The sequence below is a fragment of the Alosa pseudoharengus genome, unplaced genomic scaffold, assembly GCF_046254945.1.
Source record: "Alosa pseudoharengus isolate Yale_2024_CS ecotype anadromous, Long Island Sound unplaced genomic scaffold, YU_APseudo_1.1 YU_APseudo_1.1_scf_22, whole genome shotgun sequence".
Taxonomy (NCBI): domain Eukaryota; kingdom Metazoa; phylum Chordata; class Actinopteri; order Clupeiformes; family Clupeidae; genus Alosa; species Alosa pseudoharengus.
Genome location: NW_027468680.1, coordinates 19,189,222 through 19,207,660, shown reverse-complemented (window position 1 = coordinate 19,207,660; position 18,439 = coordinate 19,189,222). Strand labels below are relative to the sequence as shown.

The 18,439-nt window shown below is 41.5% G+C and overlaps 4 protein-coding genes across 4 annotated transcripts in view; 2 read left to right on the top strand and 2 right to left on the bottom strand.

Annotated features, from left to right (window-relative positions):
• Window positions 1–100: 100 nt before the first annotated feature.
• rmnd1 (required for meiotic nuclear division 1 homolog) lies at window positions 101–4,056 on the bottom strand. Its single transcript, XM_076299936.1, has 12 exons — window positions 3,932–4,056; window positions 3,102–3,536; window positions 2,864–2,972; window positions 2,692–2,767; window positions 2,416–2,455; window positions 2,181–2,281; window positions 1,692–1,798; window positions 1,520–1,584; window positions 1,333–1,409; window positions 1,099–1,219; window positions 781–897; window positions 101–400 (listed from the first exon to the last, which is right to left on the bottom strand). Exons 2-12 carry the CDS (start codon window positions 3,528–3,530, stop codon window positions 368–370), a joined length of 1,275 nt encoding a protein of 424 aa, XP_076156051.1. The 5' UTR covers window positions 3,531–3,536; window positions 3,932–4,056; the 3' UTR covers window positions 101–367.
• Window positions 4,057–5,231: 1,175 nt separating this feature from the next.
• LOC143139329 (proton-coupled zinc antiporter SLC30A1-like) lies at window positions 5,232–8,090 on the bottom strand. Its single transcript, XM_076299935.1, has 2 exons — window positions 7,433–8,090; window positions 5,232–7,269 (listed from the first exon to the last, which is right to left on the bottom strand). The coding sequence occupies exons 1-2, from the start codon at window positions 7,995–7,997 to the stop codon at window positions 6,401–6,403; spliced, it is 1,434 nt and encodes a 477-aa protein (XP_076156050.1). The 5' UTR covers window positions 7,998–8,090; the 3' UTR covers window positions 5,232–6,400.
• A 1,633-nt stretch (window positions 8,091–9,723) lies between these two features.
• On the top strand, window positions 9,724–14,420 carry kif3cb (kinesin family member 3Cb). The gene is made up of 9 exons (XM_076300152.1): window positions 9,724–10,977; window positions 11,026–11,193; window positions 11,331–11,432; window positions 11,585–11,707; window positions 11,947–12,065; window positions 12,500–12,616; window positions 12,747–12,855; window positions 13,759–13,916; window positions 14,300–14,420. Exons 1-9 carry the CDS (start codon window positions 9,745–9,747, stop codon window positions 14,418–14,420), a joined length of 2,250 nt encoding a protein of 749 aa, XP_076156267.1. The 5' UTR covers window positions 9,724–9,744.
• Window positions 14,421–15,538: 1,118 nt separating this feature from the next.
• asxl2 (ASXL transcriptional regulator 2) overlaps window positions 15,539–18,439 on the top strand; it is an 18,764-nt gene continuing 15,863 nt past the window's right edge. The window contains exons 1-2 of the mRNA XM_076299224.1: window positions 15,539–15,703; window positions 18,162–18,244. Of these exons, the coding sequence (XP_076155339.1) occupies window positions 15,647–15,703; window positions 18,162–18,244 (140 nt within the window). The 5' untranslated portion in view covers window positions 15,539–15,646. The remainder of the gene's footprint in view (window positions 15,704–18,161; window positions 18,245–18,439) is intronic.

Sequence of the window (18,439 nt, the reverse complement as noted above, 5' to 3'; positions counted from 1 at the left end):
ATTTCACAATAACATACTAGCTTGGCCATGGTGTTATCATGATTATTATACATGTGTATTTATTATTTTCGAAGGTGAATAACATCAGCCTGTCGGCTTTAAGTCAGAACTTTGTAACTTAGTTTTTTATTTTTATTAGTAGTAGTGACAGAGACCTAAACAAGAGAAAACCTCAGATAATTAATTACCTGTTAAAACAAACATTGTGGATGTCATTCATTCATCATAATGATTAAAAAACAAAAAAACAAAAATGTAGTACATTAATAGATAGTTTAGTTATTTATTCTTCCAAAGCTCCCCCCCCCAAAAAAAAAACAAGGTTGTGCAAATGACAAAGTCTTGTGCCCAGGCCACAAAGTGTTCTTCAGAAGATCACTCTGGCAAGTTCAAACATCACCTAAAAGACAAAAATGGGAACAGTCATGCACCAGCTGTTTATTAAATACAGTTTATATATCTGGGTGAACATGTTCATTTCTACAGGTTTACTTTCAAAATGGGAAAGCCCTGTATCCTGATGAAATACAGGGAACAAACAGATGAAAAACACTACCAGTACATCCTCCAACCATATCTGGAAACTTTATCTACACAATAATCAAATTGAGTTTATGCCATACTATCGCCCCAAAGTCAGTATGACGTTTTAAATACTGCATAACGTAAAACTGTAGGGTATGCCAAACAGTCACAATTGTATTTCCACTACGGTAGACTACTGCATGTTGTACATGTGGTCCTGTGTACAATAGAATCTGGAAGAAAGGAAAGTCTAACCTCAATGGTAATGAGGATGACAATCATCCACTCCAGTCTCAGACTGTGTTTCTCACTCAAGTGGTTCCTCATCAGGTCAGTAAGCTCCGTGCAGTGCTGCAGCTTCTCATTCACAACCTAAAGCAAACATGGACCAGTTAGAAAGGTCAGTTAACACAGAGCAACAGCTCAAGATGAATGTGTGAATCATAAAGTGTTAGTATTGAGTTCACAATCTTGGTAAATCTGCCCTAAATGTAATGTATATAACAGTGAACAAAGAACTTTCAACTAAGTGCTTTGTTTTCCACAAAGTCACCCCCATCACAGGTACCCTACCTTGACCCTACGGTTGATGCTGAGGAACTGGCAGGTTTTGTCATACAGCTGCTCAAGGTTTTCTCTGTCCCAGTAGAAGTCTGGGGTGATCAGCAGGTCAGAACTTAGGTTTATACAGTGCCTTCAAGGAGTAAACAAACTATTTCAAACAAACAATAATGATTCTGCCTGGTCAGTGTATGGCCTGTGTTAGGCTAACTCAGTGACTGGTATTACGGTAAGGCTTTCGTATACCTTAAAGCAAAAAGTTCTCCAATCTTCTGCAGGACCTCAGACCTCGACAGTTTGACCCTCTGGCCTGATTTCAGCATCTGTGAAGAACAAACACCCAGATTAAAACGAAAAGGATAAAAAAGTCTGCAAAAGTATGAATTATTGTTTTCTTCCACCAAATACCAATACAAGTTGGCCTACAAAGTACCTCAGGGATCGACTGGATTGACTCCACAAAATTGTCCAAAGAGACTTCCCATATGGCCAACTTAACTAGGATAGAGATGAAGTGTCAGACATAATTTGCCCATCCGGTGTTGGCCATGCAAAGAGAATCTGTGAACATTTAAAAAATTACCAAGGGATCTTTCAACTCTTACCAGATAGAGACAGGGCATTGGAGAAGGCAAACTTTTCCAGAACCAACTGCTCATAGTCCATCTCACCGTTGAGGTGAAAACTCCCACGATGAAGCTTGGAGTTTCCCCTTGGATGAGGCAAATATGATCATGTCACATGAGGAAACATGGTTGGATCTAAGTACACTAAACGTATTTGAGTCCTTGGGAGCACAGAAAGTGTATTACTAAACTGTACAGTGTCACTCTGGATTAAACTCTCTGCTAAATATCCATGCATGAGTGCAACAATGTGGTGTAAATGACAAATAATGTAATGTGACTGGAACTGAACTATTTACTTACATATTACTGACATAACATACTCTCCAATAGAGTGGTTCATACACTGATATTACATACTATTCAATAGATTAGTTAATACACTGACATAACATACTCTCCAACAGAGTAGTTGATCTGATATTACATACTATCCAATAGATTAATTGATACACTGATATTACATACTCCCCAATAGAGTAGTTGATCTCTTCATTTTCCCAGTGAACCAAAGCCACCTCATATGGCTGAATTTCATGCTGTTCCAAGATCCGCATCACAGCTTTCATCTATAGAAGTCAGAACAATTTTGAGATACAACTTATAAACTATTATACGTATTGGCATGCATTGCAAGGGTGGACTTTCATTTGATAACATTGCAGCCCATACCCTCAGATATATAACATTGTTACACACTTACAGTTTTCTCCTCAACATTCCAGAAAACCACAGACCCTTCCCTACAAAACAAAATAAACAGTTACTTTCATACCAGATTTTCTTGTATGGGACTCCCCCATTCTCTATGCAAGTGCTATGTTTTTTTGTTGTTGTTGATAAGTTGAATTTAAGTTTTGACCACACTGTGTGGAAGCATGCAGTGACAGTTCCTGGTCATAGTAATGGGAAGTTAAATTGTAATGATGGATACCCTTGGTTGTTATCAACATGTAAGTACATACAATTATTATTGTACCTGAAGAAGAACATCATCGCATGGTCATTAGCTTTCAATATGTTGTCCGTTCCAATCACCAGCACATTGGAGGCATCTGAAGTAAGTACATGTTAAATTAATTTCAGTCTCTCTCCAAAACTATTTTCTCTGTTGTTAAACATGACATTGTCAAGTGTTTTAACACACCAACCTCTTGGCAGATCTGTAATTTCATAGAAACCATTGGCTATTAAGTCGTGGCAGAGAGTGGGCAAATGGTACTGGTCCGCTGTTGCAAAAGCAATGCACTGCATTACATCCTGTAAGAAAATGATCAGGGCACAGACAGACAGTAAAACGTACAACCAATATATGCAAGTGTGGTTGGTTTTCAAAAGAGGTAATACTACAGAGCAATGCTTAGAATCGCTGCAGAAGTGGAGTCCTACCGGGTCTTCTTCTGGCAATGGTTGATTTACTCTGGAAGGCTGTTTCGTTCTTGCACCTTTGACGGTCCGTTTAGCAGGCAGGCCTCCCTGTTTCAGCACCGATTTGGTGGCAATAGTTGATCTGAAACGCATCTGCATCAGACATGCCCTCCATGGTTCTTCTGACAACTTTGAAGGTCTGTGGCTTATGTTATCCTTGCAGAACAGAGGTTGTAGTACCGATCCATACGTCTGAAGTGCAGTAGTCCCAAATGGGCTGTAATTGCGTACGTAGAGGGGGCGGGTGCATTTAGGCAATCCTGGGTACGGCGTAGTCTCGCGCCGAACACAAGGAATATGTTGTGACGTCCCCCAACTAATTGGAGCACGAGTACACAAACCTCTCCTGCCCACAGGCGTAAAAAACGTCCATAGAAACCGAGCAGACATCACTACCTGCAAGTTGACGAATAAAGGGTAGCGTTATGAAAAGGGTAATGTGCTCGGTACGTAGTAAGACTGTCTGTCTGGTTGGTTCACAGTAAACTGACCTTGACTTGTTTTAGCTAAACTACCTTACATGCTTCGAGTCTGAAATGCAAAGCATGTCGTCAAAGACAATATTAATTTGGGGCTAACCCTCCTTTTTGGAAGCCGAACACATGGATAACCAGGAAGTACAAGAAAACACTAAAATAACATAACGTTAGTAAGGTAACAGTCTGATTGGCTAACGTCAACATGGCTAGCCAGACCAGCTAGGTCAGGTCAGTTGCCAACATTCATTCATCTGCAAACAACTGTCAGTGTTGTGTCTAATGCTGCCAACATATGCAGACTGAGCGACATACCTGGCTAACACCTCAGGACACTGTAAACTGTTGTGATACTTCATGGACTGCATTAATGCCAGGTTCAACTGCATAAATGACAGTTTACAACACCAGCATCCATCCAGACAGCACCAACAATTTAGTTTTTCTCTTTCTTTTTACCAACTGGAAGGTTCATACCGCCGCCTACTGTATCGGAGAGAGAAGGCGAGGTGCTGTATCTTTGTGAATGTGCCATTTTTACCACGGCGTGGCAGAGTTGATCTATTATTGCAGAACCGAAGATATACAGCTCTGCATTATTGTACAGCCGTTCTCCGAGAAGTATAGGCTACTGCACATTTGATATCTAGTTTTTCTGTTGGCTCATAGGTTAATGCAATGAAAATACATTTATTTTACATTGCAACCATAGCACCATTATTGCATTATTCAAAGATTATTCAAAGATCCCTTTTTCTAGGCTGTGGGGTACCTATTCACATTCGATTGATAAGAGATATTCATTGAGAATGGGAAGTAATCATAGACATAAACTCCTCCTGAGTTTAATCAAGTTCCCATTTGCTTTCAAAAGTTTAGAAACACTATATCAAAAACACTGTTTATACAAACATAACTAAACAGTGACAAACAATTATTGCTGTCTAACTATGAGCAATATATGAGGCTACTGTGGCCCAGAGAGGTTGGAGGACTGTGGACTTAAGTAGATTGAATGAAAGCCTTTCTCCATTGTTTTAGCACACAGAGCGCTACAGACCACTGAAGTGATTGCATCAGACTGTACTGGGTAAACCTATTGCTCTTGCTTGATCCCCAGCCTTTTCTTTCTAAATGTCACAACTGATTGCATCCAGCCACTCATATGCTAGCACAGCAAGGCTGCAGATGAATCAGGACAGAGATTGAGACACAGCCGGTAATAGTGATCACACTGTTGAGTGGATATACTCGGTAACTGTGTAAACAGTAATACATGGTGCTGGTCTCAAGGTCCATCTGTGAAAAAAAAGGAGAAAAAAAACACTTTGTTTGCTCAGCTGTAAAATACACCACTGACCAGACCAATACATGCCAGCCTTGAATCTTCTCTGCACTTACAAGATTACTCCGATGAAATAAAATCTCTTTATTGTTCAGCAAAAGCAAATATAAAGTAAAAAGGCTGGAGAGATTGCAACTGTTCTAACAAACTGTTTTCGGACGTAGATTTGACTTCTCAACTCATTAAAACATTCTTAATTAGCAAACTAGTCCTTGTAAAGTCATTCACATTTAAAAGGAACTTATAAACAACTCAAACTATAAAAATAAATCAATGGTGATTTTTTTTAATGATTACACATAATTGCCAAGAGAAAACTCTTGGTGTGGGTAACTGACTTAAAGCATCATTATGGAATTTTGGTCTAAAACTGACAAGCCACTCATCTAAAAAGCAGGCAAAAACTTTGCAAACATCTCAGACTGCCCAGTTGGCACTGATAAAAGCTCACTAACATGCTAACTTGTGCCTTCTGGTGAGCTGGTGCCTTCTGGTCATTGGCATTGGCTGTGAAGGCTTGTCTTACATTTTAGTGCATGTTCTCACCAGAACAACCTACAATGAAACTACACAGTGCATAGCCTACGAATAATGATCATCATTAAGATTCATTTGAAGGTAATACCAAAAGTAGTTGCTCATAAAAATAAATCTCAAAATGGTGGCATAGTTTTCCTTTAAATAATGTAACTTTAAACACACTGTCCCACAGTGTTGTATAATAAATTATTTCCAAGAAATTAAGTTATATTCTTTAGATCTTGAATCAGGTAAAATTCTGAATATTAGGTTGTAGGCTATGCTTCCTTCAGGTCTATAGAGTTAGATGACATTCTGATTTTTCATGGGCACTTGCTTTTTTTTACACTTTGCTTTAAACTAAATAAAAATGAAAATATTACTGACAGAAAATATATAATCCTTATTATTGTTAGATAGTATCTTGCATAAAAATGTTAAGGATAACAGAAGAAGATATCTGAGCAAACAAGAGCATTTCCAGCTGTATATGAATTAAACACTAAGTTTCTCAGATTGCAATCACGCAGTTAAGGCTAGATTTCAGATACAGTATTGCTGTTAATGAAACATCAGTGCACAGTAGCTTTATGAACTCCAAAGAGGTAGCTTGTAACTAGATAATCTGAAAGAGTATTCATCTTTAAAAGTTTTCTTTCATCTATCTAGCCCAGTTCATGGCTTGTCTTGTTGTCATCTCACATGATGCCCGGAAGGCACATTCACGTCACCTGTTGTTCCAGTCATGAGTTCTAGCCTGTCTGAGTCATAAGTCTGAAGGCTCGGAGAGGAAAATCCCAGCTGATAGGCATCTGATACTCAGGGAGAGGATGACAGACCAAAATAAGAAAGAAAAGAAGCATATCTGTACTTAGCATGTATGAGTCTAAAAATCAATGTGAAGGTCCATCTCAGTGGTTTCACACAGCAGACTCTACGTCTCTCTGCAACTTGACCTCAGCCCCCTGCCCCTCTGTGTAAGTCACTGCTGTCCCAGTGTGGGATTGGTACTGGACTTGTGAGTCTGAGGTTCGTCGGGAAGTGGGGGACCCTGCAGACGCGATGATGGTTCCAGTCCCACAGCACTGCTTTGGGGCGCACTGGATGCGGCATGGGAGCTCACACAAGGCATCACCGGATTCTGCTGCGGCGGCACCCCCAAATTCAGGCTGGATGGTGGTGGCGTGGATTCCCTCGTCATGGAACATGCCCTTGATGCGCTTGGCGATGTCCATGTACGCATCGGGGTCATGGCACTTGATGTGAGCCGTGGCGATGATGCGGCTGCCGGCCAGCTGCCAGACGTGCAGCTCGTGCACGGCCAGCACACCCTCCAGGCTGCGCAGACGCTGGCGCAGACACCGCACGTCCACCTCCTTGGGCACCGTCTGCAGCAGAATGAGTGCTGACTCCCGGAGCAGCGGAAAGGTGGTGTACAACAGGATAAACACCATCAGCACGCACAGGGTGGGGTCAAGGTACAGCACCCAGCAGGGTCCAGCAGAGGGCACCTCTGAGTCAGAGGTCCCGTTAAGGGGCATCAGATGCGGGCAGTGTTGGCTGAAGCAGGGGTTATTGCAAGGGCCTTTCGAAGGACATGACTGCCACACATAGGTGAAGATAAGGGCATTTACCACCACAATGACAGAGCCCAGAGCATCACCGAGCACGTGAAGGAAGACACCACGCATATTGAGCTGAGAGGCAGAGTCCTGAGTGGCCTCAAGGTCCTCCAGATGCACCCCACCATTAAGACGCACCTCTACTTCCTCATTGCAGAGCATGTCAGCTACAAAGAAAGAAAAAACATAACAGATTTTATCAAATGTTAAAGTTTTTAAAAAAATCTGTAGCTAGGCTATATCTTAAGGAAGTTAACAATCAAAAGCAGACATGTAGGCTAATATTAAGTAACAAACTGGCTGGGTTATTTAATTGTCAAAACTACTAACCACTTTTCTTCTCGCTGCCGGGGTTCACCACTAGATTACAGGACAGGTCTTCTGATGACCCATCCAGCCTGGATTTTGTGTTACTGGATTTTTCTGATACTTTGTTCGTCTTGGTCCGGTGAGAATGGGAATGAGAGTGAGAGTGCCCATGTCCAGCGTGTTCGTGAAACAGAAAAAGACCCAACAGGTTGACAAGAAGACCAGCGGCACCGACCCAGATGACAGCCCGAGGATTTTCGATTTCATGAGGGACTGTGTAGCGCTCCACAGCCTCCAACAGGATAGTAAAACACAGAGCTGTCAGGAACACCGCATTAACCAAAGCTCCCATCACTTCAGCCCTGATCCAGCCGTAAGTATTCGTAGCAGTGGACTGTGTCATTTCTGCAAAGCGCACCGATATCAGGGCCACAGCTAAAGCTATCACATCCGAAAGCATGTGAAACGAGTCCGAAAGCATGGCAAGAGATGCTGTCATTCGACTGACCACAACTTCGACAATAAAAAACCCAAAAGTTAGCGACAGCATGCACAGTAGCCGCCGGCGTTTAGGTTCCCATGCCATTTCAAACCAGAAAATAGGCCTGTGACAGCAACTAAACTTAACCTCAAAACGAGCTAATTTACCCTGGCAAGTTGTTATTGGTGGTAAGGATAGATTTTCGCTTTAAGCTTTGGAAACAGACGATGTGGTAAGAAGTAAACTATCCGGTCGCTATTGGCAACTCGCGAGACTGACAATCATGCCATTCAAACGACGCAGCAGTTCTTCAACCTATTTTTCTTCTAAATTACACGAAATACGCCAATATTAAAAGTTATGGCACAACCAAATAAACACACGCATTAGTCAATGCCACTCAGACGTTGTTGTCCTAGTTCATTGAGTTCAGGGATAGAAGTCGCAGTTTGCACTCGGATCCGATGAAGTTCTACACACGGAGCACGAGAAACACCCTCCTGGATTTCTATTGGTCAAAGATTGCGTAACTTTATGGACAGCTTGGGCTCCTATGATATCAGTAAGCAATTGTTTGTAAATGTAATAGCCTATGTAGGCCTAGGCCTATATGCTATTGTTGACGTAAAAAAGAGATAAACGAAAAGAAGCTTGTAAATAGTGACTTGTTTAAGCAAAACGTTTCAAAATATGTTGCCTGTTTATTAGTCGTTGGCCTAATTAACATTTTTGGTCTAAAATTGACAGTAGGCCTAGGCTAAAATTCAGAAACTCATCACGAGTGATTAGTCAACAACAAAGAGGTGGACTGCTATAGATATTTGGCAAGTCGAAAGTCTAAATAAATAAAATTCAAAATAAATTCAAAATAAATTACACAGCCTTTTGATTCATTTTCTGGTCTGAGAACAAGCATTCCTACTCACAGCTTTCTTTGTGTGGGTATAACATAGGCCTATTTTATATGAGCTCAAGTGGATGAAACACTGAACTAGCAAATGTGCTGCTGAGGTGAAAGAACGATAAACTTTACTCCATATGGCCTGACTAAATTCAGATTATCAAATGCCAGTCCCATTACTTGTATGAAATAGCAACAGACCCAGCCTATTACTAGGCCAATTGGACCCAAACCATCACGTCCATGACACACCCAATAGCATTGCATGCAGTGTGTTAAACTAGTTTAGCCAATTAAGTATTATGGCTGTAGCCTAAACTGAATTATAAATGCAATGGAAATCTGAAATATCTTGCTATCAAGGTGTTGAACAAATTATACCAAAGTAGCACGCTTATTAGCACTAATAGCTTATATAGCTATTAGTTGCAATATTGCTCTATCCGCATGGATGCCCTTATTTGTCTACATATAGCGAGCCTAATTCATAGACAAAAATACACATGCAAAGGGTAGCCTAGGCTACAAAAGGCTAATCTCACATGACGGTTCCATTAGATTTATTATAGCAGTATTCCTAGGGCGTGGGCTATGAGACGCCTCACAGCCTATCCATTGTCTGCGGAGCAAGGGGGACCACGGAGGTACAGAGGTGGGCTGGGCTGTCAGCGTTGGGTCCTTCCTGTAGCATCCTTTTCATTGTACCATATTCCTTATCAATTATAACCGTGGCAGCTGAAGATATTAGCATCAAGAATCAAAATGCTCAAGAATCCTTCATCAGTTCACACTGGAATATAAGCGAAGATACCATGCCACAGAGGAGACCATCGCCCTTGAACATAAAATATTTTTGGGGAAATGCATCTAACATCTCCTTAAAGACAGCGAGGAAGCCGGACTCAGAGGTATCATATTATTGTGCGAATTGTGATAGGATACTATTTTGACATGTCGCGGAAGAGTTCAGATAACGTTATGATTCGATTGCGGAGGATGTCTATGGCTAAGAACAGCGAAACGGTGAAGGTGGTAGTTCGATGCCGCCCCATGCAAAAGAAAGAGGAGGCGATGAATCATGAGAAAATAGTGGAGGTAGATGTCAATTTGGGACAGCTTAGGGTGCGTAATCCGAGGGCGCAGCCCGGTGCAATCATGAAAACATTTACATTCGATGCGGTGTATGACACGGCCTCCTCCCAAATTGACCTGTATGACTACACATGTAAACCCCTTGTGGACTCGGTTCTTCTTGGTTTCAATGGAACTATATTTGCCTATGGACAGACGGGGACAGGTAAAACATACACAATGCAGGGTTCGCCAGAGCCTGAAAAGCGTGGAGTCATTCCAAATTCATTTCATCACATTTTCACACACATATCCAGATCTCAAAACCAACGGTATCTAGTGCGTGTCTCCTACATAGAAATTTATCAGGAAGAGATCCGGGACCTGTTGTGCAAAGACAACAACAAGAAACTTGAACTCAAAGAGAATCCTGATTCTGGGGTGTATGTGAAAGACCTCTTGTCAGTAGTGACCAAAAGCATACAAGAAATTGAACATGTGATGGACTTAGGGAATCAATCTCGGTCTGTAGGTTTCACTAAGATGAATGAGCGCAGTTCTCGGTCACACGCCATCTTCATTGTCACCATCGAATGCAGTGAGACAGGCTTGGATGGTGAAGATCACATCCGTGTAGGAAAACTTAACATGGTGGATCTGGCAGGCAGCGAGCGTCAAAGTAAGACCGGGGCCAAAGGAAAGCGCTTCAAGGAAGCTGCAAAGATCAACCTGTCCCTGTCTGCTCTGGGCAATGTCATATCAGCCCTGGTGGATGGCACAAGCACCCATGTCCCATACAGAGACTCCAAACTCACACGGCTGCTGCAGGACTCTCTCGGGGGCAACTCCAAAACAGTAATGGTGGCCACCATTGGCCCCGCATCCTGTAACTACGAGGAGACCATCACAACCCTGCGGTACGCCAACCGGGCCAAGAACATCAAGAACAAGCCGCACATAAATGAGGACCCCAAAGAGGCCCTGCTCAGGGAGTTCCAGGAGGAGATTGCCCGTCTGAAAGCACAACTTGAAGAGCGAGGGATGCTGGCTAAAGTGAGGAGGAGGAAGAGGAGAGACAGCATGAGGATGAAGAGAAGCCTGAGCAGCGGGGAGGTGGAAAAGCCGCAAGGGGGTTACGTGGACGTGGTGGAGACCGTACAGGAGGAGAGGGATGGAGATGAGACGGAGAGGAAAGCGGAAAAACTCAAGTACAGGAAAAGTGTAAATGGGAACTTAGAGATGTTCCGGCTTCCTGAAGAGAATGAGAAGACTGTAGAGGAGCTACAGAAAGAGCAAGAGGCCATGGAACTCATCATAGAGAAATATAAGGTGAGAGAATTGGGTATGTGGATTCATAGTCCAAACATTTCATGAATCCTGTGGGTGAGGCGTTAGAAGTTTGGTTGTTAGTTTTTCTCCATCAGTGAAATCTGTTTATCCCAACCTTATTTTCTATTTTCCTCCAGTCTATGGAAAGCAAGCTGTTGGTCGGTGGTAAGAATATTGTGGACCACACTAATGAGCAACAGAAAATGTTGGAACTGAAAAGGCAAGAAATTACAGAGCAGGTAAGAAACTAGGCTGTACGCTTGTTACATTGGTGCTGAAATGGCTGATGACGCAGGTTTTATTGACTGACTGAGTCACTCTTGCCCTCCCTCCTTCCCTTCCTCCCTCCATCTCACACTCCCTGTGTTCTTTTGTGTCCTCATCGGGGCAGATGAGACAGGAGAGGGAGATGCAACAGCAGATGTTTGAGCAGGATGAGGAAACAGTGGAGCTGATGGAAACCTTCACAACTCTGCAGCAAGAGGTTGAACTTAAGACCAAGAAACTGAAAAAGGTGGAGAAGGAAATTATGATATTAAACAAAAAAACTGTCATATTCTATAAGTCGCTTTGGACAAAAGCACCTGCTAAGTTACAGTACCATAACCATATTAAAAAATATTCCATAAACTACCTGTCATCAGTCTATGAGGTAATAACAGTCTCCTCTTGAGCCCAGTGAAGGCCTTGAAAGAACTGAATTCTATCCATTTTGGGCTAATGCTTTATGTCTGTCGGTTATTTCGCATACAGTTGTATACAAGGTTGCAGCTGGTGAAGACTGAAATTGGAGATATCATTGATGAGCATGTGGCTACAAGACAGGAGCTGGAACAAACACAACACGAACTGATCAGGGAGATGAAGTTTAAGTAAGCACTAACTTTTACTACTTGTCATCCAATGCACTCTTTCTTTTTCCCCCTTTTTATGGGACTATGTGCATGCACATATAATTTCAAAATGCAATGCACAGACAAGTAAAATAATCACAAGTAAAATAATCACTTTAGACATATTAGAATCATGTTCTGGCATTAAATAAAGACTAGAATTTAGCTTTGTCACAAGAAGACATATAATTGTACATGTACAACCTCTAGCATGATGATAATACTCATACACACTCACATACACACTCACACTTAAACACACATGCACAAACACAGGTGAATTGTAAGTCCCATCTGAATCATCATTGGCATTAGACTTTGAGTCTGTATGGAAAACATCCAACATTGATCACTGTGTCAAGAAAGGTGGTAATGAACCATATGCCAATAATGTCTGTTATTTGTGGATCCAGGAATTTGATAATAGAAAATTTCATCCCTCCTGAGGAGAAGAACAAAATGATGAACAGACTGCATTATGACAGTGAAGAGGACCAGTGGAAGATGCTTCCCCTTATTCCCTCAGAGACGTAATGAGAAACAGTTATTACATGACTATATGCTACTCATGTTAGAATTTGTGAGCATGTTCATAAAAAAAATATTTTCCACATGATGATTCCTGATTCCTAATTGCAACTTACTGCTGTTGTGTTGTAGCCACCGCTGTCGTGTTAAGCGAAGACCAGCATCTGTGGTGGGGTACAAGCGGCCCATCAGTCAATACGCCCAGTGTGCAGCAGCCACAGGAGCGCCTCCCAGATATAGGGTTGGTGGAACCTCATTACATTAACACAATGTTATAATTCCCATTTTTATCCATTTTACCCATTTAGTGCTAAGGACAAAGGGTGACAAAACAACAAAGCTTTGGTGCAATACCAGGCGTTCTGGCCCTTCATATATTGACAGATACACAATTCTGCCTAAAGTGCTCTGTACATATATGCTGATATGAGTCCGCGGTGCATTCCGCTTTCATCGTTCGGTTACATTAGATTCCATTGTTTTCAATGCAATTCCGTACACCAGCGTCAAACTCTGCTGTTGCCACCGTGTAGATTACCATTCAGTTCTATTTGGTTGGCGCTGCTCAATAAAATCCATTGTTTATCCAATGCTTGCCAGTTAAAAATGTCAGTGCAGATGTGCATGTCAAGTGACAGGGTACTAATGTTGGCACCTATTTGTGGAGCGCTTAAGACCTTTTTCAGAGCAGCCATTTTGAAATGAAATACTGTAGCAGGGCAAGCACAGGTGTAAATAATTACGTTAATGGAGTCTCTGTTCAATTTAAGAGTAGTAGAATCAGAACCTTAATTAATGTCATTAGTAACACCTGGGCCTGCCGTATATATTTTATGTTAACTGTGAAAAAGGCCCATAAGTCTGTGTATCATCAACATGAGTTTGAGGACATTATTTTAAGGTATAATATCTACATTGTGTTACATTCTGATGAGGTCTTTTTTAAAAATGTGTCAAAATGTTATCCTGTGGATCCTGAACATACAGTATATTTACATTTACATTTAGCAGACATTTTTATCCAAAGCGACTTACAGAAGTAGAACAACACAACATTCAAGCTACAGTACAAAGAGGACCTTAGCTAGGAATTACTACTGCAACTGTCAATGATATTGAACAGGCCTATTGTGTGATCTTATAGGCAGAGAACATCATGCTGCTGGAGCTGGACATGACTCCACCAGCTATGTTTCACCTGAACTTAAACGGGACCGATCTGATCAGCAGAGACCAACTGCCTGACTTTGTCCACCTTCGAAGGAGAGGCACTGCAACTCGAGTCAGAAAATCACAATCCTGGTGAGACGCCGGAGCTTCTTCTGTGTTTTGGTTCTGTCCAGAAAAGGGAGGGGGAATAGTGTTATTCACAAGGTCATGTTTTCAAATCTTTAAAGATGTGTTCACAGGCAACAGATATGAAGAATTCTCTTGAGGAGTCTTGTTTGGACAATTACAATAGTTTTGGGGCTCACCCATAATGTTATATTTACTTAGACTGGATAAGGACAGGCGGCGTGAAAGGAATGTAGACTACTGTGCATGCAGGTGTTTCACCATCAAAAGCGAGAGTGAAACATGTAGAGGAACTGCTTAGAAACACCATCTCATGGTGAGCTTGGAGCTCATGGCCCTGCATCTTGAAATCCCCCACCCATCTTTTTGGTTGTCTGTTCTCTCCTCAGGAATCAGGCACCTTGCATGCCCTCGACCTCCTCGGCCTGCTGGCTGGCTCCTGGGTCCCCTCGCTGTTCAGGTTCTCAGGGTGCCTGTGGGTCCACCCTTCCTGCTGAGAAAGAGACCTAACTGAATCATCTATGGATGGACTCCCTGCCTGTATGCATCCCTTCATTCCAAACACATAATCTGCTTCCTCTCCATTGCCAGGGAGAAAGGAAGCAAGACAGGCTAAAATAGCTTTGCATTTACTGTTAGTGTTATTTTTTATTATTTCAATCCAAGCATTTATATTATTTTGTATTATTTAAAACTGAGCATTTTTTGCCTCTGCAGCTTTGTAAACAAAATTTTTAGAAGCTTTCGATACTTGAAAAGCACAAGGGTGTCTGAATGGCTTTAAACCATTATGCATAAAATTAGATATGGAAAATGATCAGCAGCCTTTGTAAACGGTGCAATGTCGAATTATAACTCAGTGGGTGAGAGCTTTGGTAAACAGCTTTATTGTGGCCTGATGTGTGTTTATGTGGGCCAAAGCATTTAAATGGTTTTCTTCTTTCCCTGTGAATTGGGGATGCATTGTGTATCTACGTTACAATGTTAACTAGAAAGAAATAGAAAATAATGTCCAAACTGGTCTCTGTGTTAATGGTTTATAGAAATATGTGCCAAATGTCAATTTGCATGTCACTGCTTTGTGTCAGCTGTCGAACAGTACTTGAAAAACAAAATCAGTACTGACCTCTACAGCAGGAAAGAAAGACAAGCCAGGATGTAGAGTCCAGCAACAGATTGGAAACCAGCATGAGTGATGGTCTGTGACAGAAGCATCTTCATTTTCCTGCATCTCATGTTCTCATTTCATTATAGCAGAGTGTGTTTAAAAATATATATTAAGAGTGATAACTGATTCACATCCGTATTGCATTTAACTGCAATTAAGTATGGTCTACAGTGTTCTTGTCTGTCTGTACAGCTTTTTCCAGAAAAAGGTCTGCTTTGCTATTTATTGTTACACATTGCTCTTATCAAAATCAATACTGGAGTTGAAAAAAAAATATCTCAACAGTACTGCTGCTCTTTAGCCTACTAACTATTCTTTATTTCGCCGTGATGAGGACATCTCATTTTATGTCAACTGGCCCACAAGAGGACAAAACATACCCACCTAGGATCACTGTTGTTATACAGTAAGATGACGTTTCCTTAGGGGTCAGTCACATGACTAGCGTTGTACAGTAAAAACCCAATATGGCAGAAATGGTGGCTCTTGCACGGTAACTAAAGCAACATTTCCACTCAAACAGCAAGACACACTTATAATCGGTCGACACTCCGCACCGACCGAAAACATGAGGGAGAAACAGAGGAAGAAGAAGGGGCGGACATGGGCAGAAGCAGCTAAAACGGTAAAACTACAACGATACGACGCGTTTGTTTTGATTGTTGTCTCCCTGCGCTCCCACTTGTACAACGGTGTTTATGAGTTCATGACCCGCTAGTGTAGATGGTCTATTGCGCATGAAACGCAAGGCCTGTTTGTTGTCTGAACCATTGAAGTTGGTTGGAAATAGGTTCCGTGATATGGTGGTGACACTTATTCGACGGAACCTGTTTATTTTACTTGCTTTATCAGTTATGGCCATGAACTTTTCCATACAAACTGTCTCCCCCCCGTTTGCTAACGACAGCACCAGACGTATTAGCTAGCCTAGCAGGTATTAGTTAGCATAGCTAAGCGCATGACGTCCTCAACGAACAAGTAAGCAGGCTAGCTGAGATAGCTAACTAAGCTTGGCTAGCTGGTTTAGCTAATATGAGATGCGAAACCATTTGGCAGACCAAATTTTACGCAAGTTACACGTCTGTTTGTTACTTGGCAATGCTATACTGGGAACCAGTGATACTCTGTTGCCGGAATTAATGGTGTACAGACCGTATTACTGTTATGGCTAGGTAGTTATCATTAACGTAAAATGCTAAGCTGCTAACGAGCTAGCTGTCAAAACGGCTCCAGCCAGCCAACTTGATGATAACATTGCTGTCTGTGCTAGTTTGTGTAGAAACACAACCACGCTCATTTAATCGTGTTGTACATACAATGACAACATGTGGGTAAAAATAATGACACGTCTGGCAGAAAGCAGGGCACTTTGCTTATAATCATGTCGTAAATAAAAGGTAAATCAAAAGTAAGATCATGTTACCTAAGCTTTCCACACGTTTTTATTGCTAACAACACTTATGTTATTTTAGCACGTGCATGTTGTCTTGCGACACAATAATGTTGTGAAATATTATTTAGATGTCGCATCGTCATGCCGTCTCAGCACTTGACGTCTCTGGAAAGAGGGGTGGAGGGCAGGCAGACACATGGTTTCAAAGTGACTTATTGATAGTGATTGTTAGTGCAGTATTCATCTTTGTAAATATTCGTGCTAGTCTTCAACATGAAGGCCTAGGTTTCACTTACCTGGAATTACTGTCTTTCTTAAAATAACTGTCTATTTCATACCTTCGAAAGTTAAGTTGTTATCACAGCCTTGAAAGCTGGTCGAAATGCGGTATTGTTGTAAGGACAGGTAGGGCTACGATTTTCTGCAAGAGCCTTGATGGTTTCTGTTTAATTTTAAGGTAAACATTGCCTAATCTAAAAAATATTGTGGGACAATGCCAACCTGTTGCTCTTAGATGTCAAAGACAAGCCGAATATTTTGATTACGTTTTTTGGACATTGGTTTGTTTATTTGATTGAGCATGTTATCTGAAAGTTGTTTTCAATAAATGAGCTTACTTATCAAGACGTTTTGCAGTTGTATCACAGTTTCTCCACACACACTGTTATACCTCAAAGGAAATGAGTCATACTTAAGTAGGTGATGTCACAGCACACACACACACACACTACACAGCTGAGCTGGCAAGATTGATGACAGATGATTCATTAGGTGACTTCATCCAAGCACAAAATTACTGCCAGCAGCCTATCTTACCGCAGCCAGTCGATTCTGCTGTCTGGTGTAACATACAGACACAATAGTTGAACAGTTACACATACCCACACACACATGCACACACACACTCATGCAAACATGCACACACACTCAAGTAAGCTTCAATAAAGCGAATAGCCAGAACTGAGTTGGCTGTTTTAATGGGAAGATGTGATGATTCAATAGGAAAATCCAGGCGAACATGTAGCACGCTGTTTGGGTCACTCATAGGATGCCAAAGCCATAATGCTCAGAACTCCTCTCAGGGATATGGTTTGGAAATATGTTGTTTAACTTCATTTAGCAATAAATTATCGATAAACTGGTGGAAACTATTGATATTTTAACTAAAATGTATATTATAAACGGACTCATCCGTTAGTTTGACTTAACAGAGTCACTGCTTCATGTATCCTCAAGGTGACTCTTATGAAATTAATGAGGGTAATCCTACACACTGTCACATTATTTTTTATATTTTTAAGAGGCACTAAGTTAAAAGTTTATGCACTTTGAACAGTTTTAAATTCAGTTATGTACATAATTCCAGCCTTTTGCCCTTTTCTTCTTCATTTACACAGATATCTTGATGTGTCATCGATTAACCTTTTATGATGTAGGGTCTATTGAATATTGCTGAATCGCTGTATTGTGATATAAATGTTACTGTGAGCAAAGTATTGTGACGGTATCTATTTTTGAGTTACTCTATGATTCCCAGCCCTAGTCAGTAAGAAGTGACCAGATGGCTTGGCCCTTAAAGTCCCCCAGTAGCCTAACTCTTTATTGTGTCAGCTAGTGTGAGTGGATGCAGTCAGTCTCAGTGTTTTCAGACTGTCAGGAGTTTTCTATAATCTTTTGTTTCCCTCTCCAGGTGTTGGAAAAGTACCCCAACACTCCCATGAGCCACAAGGAGATCCTCCAGGTCATCCAGAAGGAGCGTCTGAAGGAGATCAGGTGAGACGCGGTTGCGCTGCCCCAACTCCTGCTGAACTCCATCTCAGAGTTTCCCTCATCAGTACCTTTGTGGTTATTATGAGGCCGCTGTGATCTTTAGATGCATGCCCCTTGTGCATCACATACTTTGTTTTTCCTTCCTTTTCTTTGAGTTTGATCTTAATTCCCTAGACAGGAAGTAGATGGGTCACCCTC

Excerpts from the sequence above, each read along its gene's own strand:
- rmnd1 (XM_076299936.1), bottom strand. The coding sequence starts at position 3,530 with ATGTCTGCTCGGTTTCTATGGACGTTTTTTACGCCTGTGGGCAGGAGA. Across the intron at positions 1,220-1,332 it reads GGAGAACTTTTTGCTTTAAG|GCACTGTATAAACCTAAGTT; the intron begins GTATACGAAAGC and ends TACTCCTTGAAG. Across the intron at positions 401-780 it reads TCATCCTCATTACCATTGAG|GTGATGTTTGAACTTGCCAG; the intron begins GTTAGACTTTCC and ends TTTGTCTTTTAG.
- LOC143139329 (XM_076299935.1), bottom strand. The coding sequence starts at position 7,997 with ATGGCATGGGAACCTAAACGCCGGCGGCTACTGTGCATGCTGTCGCTA. Across the intron at positions 7,270-7,432 it reads CGGCAGCGAGAAGAAAAGTG|CTGACATGCTCTGCAATGAG; the intron begins GTTAGTAGTTTT and ends CTTTCTTTGTAG.
- kif3cb (XM_076300152.1), top strand. The coding sequence starts at position 9,745 with ATGTCGCGGAAGAGTTCAGATAACGTTATGATTCGATTGCGGAGGATG. Across the intron at positions 11,194-11,330 it reads TCATCATAGAGAAATATAAG|TCTATGGAAAGCAAGCTGTT; the intron begins GTGAGAGAATTG and ends ATTTTCCTCCAG. Across the intron at positions 13,917-14,299 it reads GTCAGAAAATCACAATCCTG|GAATCAGGCACCTTGCATGC; the intron begins GTGAGACGCCGG and ends TTCTCTCCTCAG.